Consider the following 12,297-nt stretch of genomic DNA (forward strand, 5'->3'; position numbering starts at 1 on the left):
GCTGTATGAAGGTGCGAAAACAAAGGAGAGGGTCGGAAGGACGCCTTTAGTGTTAAGATAGGAGTGCATCAAGGATCAGTGTTATCACCGTTTTTGTTTGCAATTGTGATGAATGTTGTGTGTGGAAACATAATGGAGAAGTTGTTATTTGAGATTTTGTATGCAGATGATTTAGTCTTGATGGCTGATAGCATGAAAGAATTGCAGTTAAAATTTGACAGATGGAAAAGTGTTATTGAAAAGAAAGGGTTAAAAGTTAATATTGGTAAGACGAAGGTAATGGTGAGTGGGGAAGGTGGAAAACGAGTGATAAGTAAAGTAGACCCCTGTGGGGTATGTGACAGGAGAGTGAAGGCTAACTCGGTATTGTGTATAGGATGTCAGAAGTGGGTGCATAAGAGATATAGTGTTGTGAGGGGGGCACTGAAAAAGGTGGAAGGCACGTTCAAATGTAAGAAATGTGTTCATGGTGTGACTAATAGGATAAACCCAAGGACGGGGTTGAGTGGTGGTATTGAAAGAGTGGAAAGCTTTGCTTATTTAGGGGTTAAGCAGAACGCGGATGGAGGATGTTTGAGCACTGTTACGGCTAGAGTTCGTGTGGGATGGATAAAATTTAGGGAACTGGGTGGGGTATTGTGTGGAAAGAAATGGTCAGTGAAGATGAAATGGAGGGTATATAAAGCATGTGTGAGAGCAGCGATGGTATATGGTGGTAAAACTTGGGTGTTGAGGAGAGAGGAGGAAAAAGTACTGCAGAGGGCTGAAAGAGCTATGGTGAGGATGATGTGTGGGGTTAAAGTGAAGGAGAGGAAGAGGAGTACAGAGCTTAATGAGGACATTGTGACATTGATAAGGAGATCGAGACTGCGATTGTATGAACATGTGTTGAGAAGGGATGATAGGGTCGGGATTAGGAGTTCGAGGTTGAAGGAGTGATAGGAAGGGGTCGTCTGCGATTGGGATGGAGAGAGCAGGTGAAGAAGGACAGTGAAAGCGGGGTTGCGTGATACTGAGGCGAGTGACAGATGTGAATGGCGTCGAGGGGTATTTCGGTTTCATCATCGGTAGCCAAACGGCAACTCCCGATCTCAGGGAAAATGTCGTCTAAACGTGTGTTGTTGCATATTGTTTGTTGACATTGTGATATACAATGTACTGTTGCAGACTAATTGGATTTGTTAGTGTGATTTGTAATGTACTTTTTTGACTGTCAATCTACCTCTACCAAGTAATTTGAAAAAACAAACAAACCAACCAACCTCAATCTCAACAACCGAAGGAATGTCTTGAAAAAAGTCCTTTTTTCATGACCCATCTTTTGCTTTAGCCTTGACATCCTTCAACCAGGCCAAAGCTCTTAAAAATTTGCTTTCTGGCAACTCTGAAAGGACAGATGCAATTACGGTGCATGAAACCGTGGCGGAACTCATTTTCTCAAATTAGAGTGATAAAATAATAAATTTAATTTAATTAAATCAAACAAAACAATAAAAATCAAACGAATCTTCAAAAAGCCTCGCCGCTCACAACTGAAGGAAGAAGGAAAATGAACTTTTGCCAAAGATAATAATAATTGTATTACGATATGCAAATAAAAATTTATTTAAAAAAATTTTTTTTTAATTTATTTTCAATTGTAAGTAACGGAAATTTTTACAAATACTTGTTAAAATAAAATTCGGCATGAAAAATTTTTGAACAAATTTTTTCGTTTGCACGCCTTATAGCAGTCTAACAAGTTCATGGTCTAGCACGCCCGATAGATTTATCGATTAAAAATTATTTGCATTTAAATAAATGTGTTTAAAAAATTTATTATAAAAAATTATTTTGAAATGATAAACAAAAATGATTGAAAAAATTATTTTATTATTATTATTATATAATGTTTGGTTTCTGTCAATCAACTGGTAATCTGTCTGTATGGAATTTCCCAGTACCAACATAAGATTTTGCCCAAACCAAAATAAGTAGAAATAAAAAAACTTACTTTTCAATTTTACTAAAAGCCTCACTAGATATATTTCTAATAAGTATTAACTTTGGTAGGCTTTCTAAAAATATTCACATCTGGTAACACAAAATTGACCTTTTCAAAGTTAATAACATTACGATTACCTGACAAAAAGCCACATCTTGCCAAATATCTCTTCATTATAAATTTGAATTGTTATTCCAGTCACAAAATCACAAAACAAATGTATTCAGCAAGATACAAAAAATAAATTAGATTCACATTCAGCGCACACCACTTCTGCGAACAGCAATAAAATATAATTCGGTTTCGGCGACGGTGAAGCTTATCTAACAGGCGGAACCAATATTGTCAAATTGGCTGAACAGTTTGAACTAATATATTTTCATTTAATAATATTACACGAATAATTAAAAATTAATTTTGTTACATAAGCATCTGCGTCCCGTTATTATTTTGAAACGATACAATTTCGGCTACGGTGAAGCATATCTAACAGGCGGACTCAATCATGTCAAATCGGCTGAACAGTTTGATCTAATTCGTTTAATAAAAATACACGGAATTATTAAAAATTAATTTTGTTACATAAGAATCTGCGTCCCGTTATTATTCTAAAACGATACATAACGATACGATAACGGGGTATTGAAGACTATATAACAGCCTCAAGTACACGAGTTGTATGATGATTTTTGAGTTTTTGAAAGATAGTATTTGAACCAAGACATCGCTCAATAACAATGACGCTTGGCACATTTACAGTCTGTTTTAAGTTGTTTTCCCGCCAACTCCACTTTACAAAATGTACTTTATTAAAACAGAAAAAGGTTAAAGATTTTTATGTCACATTCAAACCCGGTTACTGCGAAACAGCACCAGGCGACCTTAACCATTAGACCATCACGCCGCCCACTCATTCCGCCCAGAAAACATTCGCTCACATTTGAACCCGGTTACTGCAAAACAGCACCAGGCGACCTTAACCATTAGACCATCACGCCGCCCAGTCATTACGCCCAGAAAAGTCATTCAATTAAAAAATTAAACGAAAGTTTAATGATTTGATTGACCCTAGACAATATGGATTTGTAAAAGATAAATCAACGGTAATGCAACTCTTGAAACTTTTGGATGATTGGTCTAAGGCATTAGATGATGGCTACAGGATTGATGTTGTGTACACGGATTTTTAGAAAGCTTCTGATAGAGTGTCACATGGTATTTTAATTGAAAAAATGAAAAAGTACGGATTGAATGATAGATTGATTACTTGGGTAAACAGTTATTTAAGTGGAAGAACATTCAGAGTAAGATTGAATGATAAAATGTCTAGATGTTGTACAGGGTTAAGTGGGGGTCCTCAAGGGAGTGTGCTGGGTCCTATATTATTTTTTTTATATGTTAATGATGTGTTTAATTTGTATAAAGATGCAAAAGGTCCAGCATTGTATATGTATGCAGACGATGCAAAATTGTACAGAATTGTTAGCTCAGATGATGGTGGAATGGTATAACAAAATGGGTTAAATGACTTGACTAGTTGGTGTGCAAAGAGTAATGTAAAATTAAATGAAAAAAAATGTGTGGTAATGAAATATGGGTATAATATTTTTCAATATAAAATTGGTCATCATACATTGGATAATGTCGATCGCATTAAGGACTTAGGTGTAATATTTGATAATTCATTAAAATTTGTTGATCATATTCATAACAATGTTAAAAAAGCATATTCCTTGTTAGGTTTAATAATTAGAAATTTTAAAGGTGTTAGTGATCATATTTTTATAATGCTTTATAAATCATTAGTCAGATCTCATCTAGAGTATGCAGCTTGTGTTTGGTCTCCGTGAAACAGAGGTGATAGAAAGGGTCCAGAAAAGAGCAGCAAAGTCGATCAAGGCCTGCAAACATATGAAATAAGAAGATCGTCTAAAATTTTTGAGCTTGCCAACACTGAAATACGGACACATTAGAGGGGATCTCATCATGATGTATAACTTGTTTAGAGCTAAAGATCAACGCGACCTCAATGATGAAAGCTGGTGGACAAACAAGAGAACACGAAATGAAATTGACTGCTCTTCCATTCCATAAGAACATGAAGAAATTTTGTCATACTTTATCAATAGATCAATTTATATCTGGAACAATCTGGGTGTTGATGTTGTGAATGTAAAAAAAGGTTGGATAATTATCTTATGAATGCCAGGTTTATGTATGATTGGAGGGCAAATGATATTTGATGTGACATTGGCTATTTGTGAGATTGGGATATATTTGAATTTTTTATCGGTATGTATCGATATTATCGTCAATTTATTGATAAGGATATGTGATTAATTTATTTATATTTGTTTTTTTATTATCATTTTTTTACAAGGTTTAATACATTATTTGACTTATAAGAACATTAATTATTTTATTCAGTATAGACACATAAGTTTATTTAATTTATTGTTTTAAAATTGTCTTAGTTTTGAGAAGGCACAGGAACGTTTCGTCTTCGCCTTTGTTTAACGTAATAATAATAATAAAAAATGTTAATGTTTTGATTTTCGTGTTTGAATTCGCGGCATTTTTTCTTTTTTATAACGAGTTATTTGCTACAAATTTTTGTACCAGATCCCAGTTTTTTGTTAGCCACTTTAAAAAGAATTACATTTATACTAACATAAATTGTTTAAATTTCACACGTAGTGGTAGTTGATGACTCAACTTCATTCATTGTTTTTTTTTTTGCCCAAAGTGACAGAAATTACATCACGAAACGGACCGGATTCGCGTACATCCAGGTGTTTATGTTTATGCTAATACCGTCAGTGAAACAAGGTTGGTTTGGCCAAGCTTGCAGGAGCCTGAAGTAGAAAAATAACTTCACCAATCGAAATCGGCAAATGTACTGTCGAAAATGTAAAAAACCAGTGATAACATTAAAAAAATTGAAATTCACAGATTGCATGACTTATTGCGGAGGTGTTAGTCCAAGCGTTCTGCTACTAACAAGACACCTTGTTGCGAAGTAAAATAAATAAAACAAACACAATTCAGGCGTAATAAAATGTTAACTTTATTCTAACGTGAATCTCGAACCGTCTTGTTTACAAGCTCTCAGAAAAAAGATTGAGAGAGAAGCAAAGAAATAAAAATTAGCATAGATTAGCTAACATTGAAATTTGCAATAATCTTTAATAATAATTAATATATAAGATAGTTAATAAATGAATGTTTGATCCCTACAATGCTCCCCCACAAAAGACGGAGTCGTTTAAAAATAAAAATATTCATTTCGTTAGTTGAATGTCATTCGTCTTCTTTTTCTGGAGTGTTGGGTTGTTGGTTCCGATGTGGTTGATGTCGGCCTTGTTTCTTGTGTTGTTGTTGCGCCTTATGTTGTTGTTGCTGTTTCTGGTTTTTTAGTAGATTTTGTATCCAATGTTGCTAGTTTTGTTGTATCTGTTGTAGAAAGTTTGTTGTTCGTTGTCAAACTATCCTCGTTGTTTATTCTGGTTTTGGTTGTTGAAGGTAATAATAAACAAGCTGGCTTTAACCGATCAATTGACACATTCTGAAAATTTCAGGGTAACAATTCAATTTTAAAGTATTTGTCGATAAGTTCAATCACTTTGAAAGGGTCTATATATGGTGCTTCCAGTGGACGACGTACTCGATCTACTCTTAACCATACGTGACAACTGTTTGAAAGATGTTTATTGTTAGTTGTTAGGTAGTCATTAAGTTTAAACATTTCTTTTGCTAGTTGTTTTATTTGACTAGATGTTATATCTTATAAATAAATATATAAATATAAATAAATAATGGGCTTAAACTTAGTTATATATATCCATATCAAAATAGCACTAAAAGACAACAAAAAGCAATCAAACAGCAATGTCATTTTTATGATCATAAAGAAAATCATTGTTGGCCATATATAAGTCAAAATTCTTTTTGAAGTTGGAAACAGTATCTGATTCAACAACGCATGTCGGTAAATTATTCCAAATAGAGATCACTATGTTAGAAAACAAATACTTTCTTGTATTTGTATGGAACTTTTGAACATGCATTCTATAGCGATGCCCTCTGGTACGTGAATCCGCATCAAAACACAAAGCTGGTGAGGAATCTCTATTTACCATAACCTTCGCAATGTTGAAAATCATTAAAATGTCTTCAAGAACTCTTCTAAATCTTAAAGTTGGCAAGCCAAGAAACTTCAATCGATCCGAGTAACAAAGGCCTTTGCAATCCCTGGCCATCTTGGTTGCCCGTTTCTGAACCCTTTTCAAACCGTCAATTTTTTTTATTTTCCAAGAAGACCAGACACTGACACCATACTCTAACTTTGACCTAATTAAAGATTTATAAATCAAAATAAATGACTCTTTAGTTAAATTTTTAAAGTTTCTGTATAACAATCCTAAAAGAACAAAACATTTATTAATGACATTATCATTGAAGATATATGATTGTTAAGATTGTTTTCACTAACAAAGGTTTTTCGTTATTTTCTTAATAATTTTATTACACATACATTTAATATGCATTCTAATTTTATAAAAATATTTCATGCTACTCTTATTTTCATAGGCTCTGAAGATGGACTTCCCGAAACAGCGCTGTTAGCCTTACCATGTCTATTGTTTTAAATAAATACGAGTTTAATAAATTCAGACTTGTCGAGTGTTCATTAAAGAAAGTTATTAATGCAAAATGGGCATATATCTTCAATGATGTTTGTATTAAAGAAAACCTCGTTCCGAAATATAATGACATTATGTATATACTTAGAGAAACTCAGTGGACGTTTAAACAAAACCCCCAAATCGTTTACTTTACCACAAAAATCCAAGTTAGAATTATTAATATTATAACACCAATTATTATCCAAGCATGAATAACCAAATTTCATAGCTGCACACTTTTCAATATTCAAATCGATTTTCCATAACATACACCAATCATACAATTTTTCAAGATGTTTTTGTAGCACTATTCTATCATCCACACATCTTATAAAATTAAACATTTTAGCATCACCAGCATACAAATACATTTAAACAGAACTATCTTTCACAATATCAAACATGTCATTCACATATACAATAAACAAAGCCGGACCTAATACACTTCCTTGAGGCACTCCACTACTAACTTCAAACCTTTTAGACAAACAATTATTTACTCTCACATTAGAAGTTCTACCACACAAATACTCCTTAATCCATTCAACCTAACAATCATTCACACCATAACCACGCAACTTATTAATCAATAACACATGTGGCACTCTATTAAAAGCTTTATTAAAGTCTGTGTAAATAACATCAACATCCAAACAATTATCAACTGCGCCAGTCCAACAATCCATCAATTTTCCCCTTCAAAAACCATATTGCCTATAATCTAGTAAATTGTTTTTATAAATGTAACTCAATAGATGATCTTTAATAATGGACTCCAAAAGTTTGCAACAAACACAGCTTAGAGCAACTGGTTTATAATTCTCAACCAAACGTCTATCCTCTTTTTTAAAAATAGGAACAATAATGCTGTTTCCAATCTTTCTGAATTTTTCCACTATCTAAAGACAAATTAAATAACTTGCACAAACAATCAGAAACTGAATGTTTATATTTTTTAAAACCGTTTATATTTATTCAATCCATCAATTTATTCAATCCATCAATTTTTCTTTCAACTTCACCTCTTTCAACAATCATATCTTCATTTGAATCTGGGAATAAAAATCGACTTGGTAATAACAAGTTGGTTCCTGTTATTGCTAATGTTGGGGATATTCTATTTTCATCTAAAAGAACGACAGCTAATGCATCTAACCAGTTTTGTTTACGACAACTAATTGCTGTTTTCAAGGTACGATGCTGACGTTCTATTTTTCCATTGGCTTGTTGATGATAACTTGTTGTACGCAGACGGTAAAATCCAATTATTTTTGATAGTTCGTTAAATAATTCGCTCTCAAATTGTGCACCTCGGTCTGTACAACATAAAGAGGGACACCGAATCGAGCGATCCAAATGTTCAAGAAAGTTGTAGCAATGGTTGAAGCTGATATTTCTTTCATTGGAGCTGCTTCGATTCAACCAGTAGTTTTGTAAATGCATGTGAGTAAATATCTGAATGGACTTGAATAGGTTTCATTTCCTTGTTTGACTGGTGGTAACGGTGGTACATAATCAATATGAACAGTCTCAAAACGTGCAGACGGTAAATTGAATGATGATATCGTAGATTTCGTGTATCGGTGAATTTTATTTTGACAGCTTAAACACTCTTTTGACCATGTTCTTATTTGTTTGTCTATATCTTGCTAAAAATATCTTGATTTGATAAATCGTATTGATGTTTTGATACCTGGATGTGAGAGGTTATGGAAGACTGTCAAATATGGTTTTTTTTCAAATTACCTGGAATGTATGGTCTGGGGTATAATCATGATACATCACAAAATATTTTTTTGTTATGGCCAATTGGATATTGTTTCAACTGATCCATGAATGATTTTATTTCATCATCAATTTCTTGTTGCTTGGCTATCGACGACAAGTCACAGATGTCTATCTTTACAGCATTTGCTGGCAGAGAAAAACAATCTGCAACAACGTTTTCTTCACCGCGGATATAAATGACGTCTGAAAAGTATTCGGATATCATGAAAGATATTGTTTTTGAACGTCTGACTTTAATGGTGTTTTCTTTTTGTAGGCAGCGCATAATGGTTTGTGATCTGTAAATAGAGTTACATTTCTTCCTTCAATCTAATGTTTAAAATGGATGACGGCAAGGTACGCTGCTAGTAGTTCTCTGTCGAATGTAGAAAGGTTACGTTGTGGTTCAGTTAACTTTTTAGAGTAGAAACCAATTGGTACAGGAGTTGAATCAACTACTTGATGCAGTGCTGCACCTATGGCAGGAGCAGAAATGTCAGTAACTAAGTGGTATTTTGTACATTTTGAATCTGGATATGGAAATGTTGTTACGTTGGCAAGTTTAGATTTGATGGTTTTAAAAGTTTCCAATTCTTCATTATTAAACACTATTGTTTCTGAGTTTGGGTGTAACTTTATTAGTTCTGTTAATGAAAATACAATATCTACAAATTGTGGAATGAGTTTACGATGGAAACCAATCATTCCTAAAAATCTACGTAAAGATTTATTGTCATTTGGAACTGGAAATTCTTCAATTTCGTTTATTTTTTTGTAGGAAATAGTCCTTCATCACTGATGTTGAATCCTGGGTAATTTAGATTATCTTTGAAAAATTGGCATTTGTCTATAGAGATTCTCAAATTATTTTCGCTAAGGATTTGAAATACCGTTTCTAAATCTTTTTCATGTTGTTCAGTGCTTTCTGAAAATATGAACATGTCGTCTAGATAAACAAAAACACAGTCGGTACCTAGGAAGATATTATCTATGAATCTTTGGAATGTACATCCTGCATTTCGCAAACCAAAAAGCATAAACATGTACTCAAAGAGTCCAAAAGGTGTTATCACGGCTGTTTTTTAATACCATTTTATGTACTGATATCTAGTGATAAACTTTTAATAAGTCCAATTTTGAAAATATCTTTTTGCCACGTAGTTTAGTTGAGATACTGAGAATATTTGGAATTGGATATCTGTCTGGTTTTGTAATGGCATTTACACAACGATAATCTCCGCAAGCTATCCATTGTCCAGGAGTACCTAGTTCCAAATGGAGTGGAGAAGCCCAGGGAGATTTAGATTGTCTGATGATTCCGGCGTTTAGTAAAAACGTAAATTCCTCTTTTGCTACTTTATATTTCTCTTTAGACAGTTGGCGAGCCTTGGCAAATGTTGGTTGGTTTTCACCAGTTCCGAGAATTACTGTTTTACTTTTGAGTTGATTTTTTTTTTATTTTCATTTCTTGGTTCAATCAACATTGGAAATTTATTGATGAGTTTTGTTACTATCTAGGGAACTGTCCGTTTATTGATGTGAATTTGTTGAACGAAACTCTGCAATACGTTTGTTGTAATAGTTTTTTTGTTATTGTGTCAATCTGTCTGTTGTTGGTGCAATCGACAAGGATTTCATAATGACTTAAAAAATCTTTGCCTTACAAAGGTTTGACAATATCTGTAATTACAACATTCCATTTGTATGTTCTGTGCAATGGTAGTATGTGGATTTCAACAATGATTTCTCCATGACTGGTAATGTTTTGACGACTCACAGTTGACAGGTAAAAAGCAGTTGGTTGCAAACATAATCTTGCTGAAAATTTTGTTGGGTTAATTGTGAAAGCTGCGCCTGTTTCTGCTGCGCTTGTATCTACTATTAATTTTAATGTTGTGCATCCAATTCTAGCGGTAACTTCAAAAAGTGACGAGCCGATTGATGCGACTGGGATAAAAAAATGTTGTTTCCAACCCAAAAAATGTTCTGAGTTGGAAATGGAGGTCTTGAAGATGGTTGAATTTGTAAACTTTTTTGTTTGGCCATCTGCATCATGGTTTGCACGTTTTTGATTTGTCGCCAAAATATAAGTGACCTCGGCAGATTTGAGTGCGTTGGTCTTTATAAAATGGGCGAACGTTGATTGGGATGGGATGTTTGTATCGGGATGCTGTTTCTTGAATTCGTTCTGTTGAATAGTGTGTTGTTGTTGTTCGTGGTATCTCTGTTCTGTTCATAGCGTAAATTTCGTTTTTAGCAAATGGGATTAGTTCATCTGCTTAAATTTCCAGTCGCTGTAGATCGAAATCTTTTTGAGTGGCGATGACTGAAAAAGTTGTTGTTGGAAGAGCTTTTATAAACATATGACGTACAAGTTTGTCCCCCACTCCAATTTTATTTGCTGTTGCTAATAATTTTTGCCGGTCATTTTAGTATCTCCGATCAAGCAAGCGATCAATTTTGGTTTTGTTCTTTCATAAATCGTTATCACTGCTGTTTTGAGGTCGTCATAATTTCTATCCTGAAACAAGTGTTGTGGTAATTTAGCAACCAAATCCGCCCGTAGCGATGATAGGATATGATAACATTTTGTTTCCGATGAACTAACTTTTCGGAGATGAAATTGAGCTTCAGCAATTGCAAACCATCCTGTCGATGCTGTACCCATAAAGGTGGGCAACTTGATGGATATCATGTCGATATTATTTAATCCGGATTCCGCCATGTTAAAAATTGAAAATTTATTACGGAGAAGTCTTTGATTCACGTCGGAAGAATCACGTCGGATTTTTGTTCAAATCACGTCGGGATCACCAATTTGTTAGTACAAGCGTTCTGATACTAACAAGACACCTTGTTGCAAAGTAAAATAAATAAAACAAACACAATTCAGGCGTAATAACATGTTAACTCTATTCTAACGTGAATCTCGAACCGTCTCGTTTACAAGCTCTCAAGAAAAAGGAAGAAGATCGAGAGAGAAGCAAAGAAATAAAAATTAGCATAGATTAGCTAACATTGAAAATTGCAATAATTTTTGATAATAATTAATATATAAGTTAGTTAATAAATGAATGTTTGATCCCTACAGAGGAATAAATGCTTTTTAGTGTTAACTAAAAATGGTCTCAAAAGCAACGATGAATCTTTACAATACCTACAGAGCATAATAACATGCAACAACAATGCCTCATGTTGGTTGATAACAAAACAATCGTCCGAAGCAACAGAGATGATATCCTAAAGATACTGCAAGATAATATAACTGACATACAATGTTTGTTGCAGCAAGTAGATAACAATTACAAAACAGAAAAGAAAATACCGATACTCACGGGTGAATTAGAACCATCATATGCATACGGTAAGGTCTAGCCGCATAAGGCTAACAACTCTCTACGGCCAATAATTAGGCAAAAACCTGCGATCACTTACCCCATTGCAAAAATATTTATATACATATATTCTTCCTTCCAATATATTTAGAAACAGAGGAATCATCGATAATGAAAACACGTAAAAATGTTATATTAAACGAAGTTGAAGATTGTAAAATTAATTAAATGAGCGTTAAGTATTACATAGCGTTATATATATATATATATGTATATAAATATATTTTTAAAATATTCTATAAATTCTACCGAATGTTTTGTTTGGCGTTAATATATTTGTAGTTCGTTTTTTCAATTTTTCTCACTAAAGTTTTTTGGTGAACGTTTAGTTTATTAAAATTCAAAATAAACTTATTTTCCGAATTCATGCTGCAAATAAGGCCAAATTTCGATTCCGAATGAATCATCATCAGTGCTTTCTGCTGTTTATATAGGGAAATAATGACTTTGTCAAAATGAACTTAAA

General features: G+C 33.4%; 1 protein-coding gene across 1 annotated transcript in view; it reads left to right on the plus strand.

Annotated features, from left to right (window-relative positions):
• The window catches only part of HELRODRAFT_162896 (hypothetical protein), a gene marked incomplete at both ends in the record, with an annotated part of 2,355 nt that extends 909 nt beyond the window's left edge, over positions 1 to 1,446 (plus strand). The window contains one exon of the mRNA XM_009024968.1: positions 1,351 to 1,446. Coding sequence (XP_009023216.1) covers positions 1,351 to 1,446 — 96 coding nt within the window. The remainder of the gene's footprint in view (positions 1 to 1,350) is intronic.
• Positions 1,447 to 12,297: the final 10,851 nt, after the last annotated feature.

Source organism: Helobdella robusta (genome assembly GCF_000326865.2).
Source record: "Helobdella robusta unplaced genomic scaffold HELROscaffold_4, whole genome shotgun sequence".
Taxonomy (NCBI): domain Eukaryota; kingdom Metazoa; phylum Annelida; class Clitellata; order Rhynchobdellida; family Glossiphoniidae; genus Helobdella; species Helobdella robusta.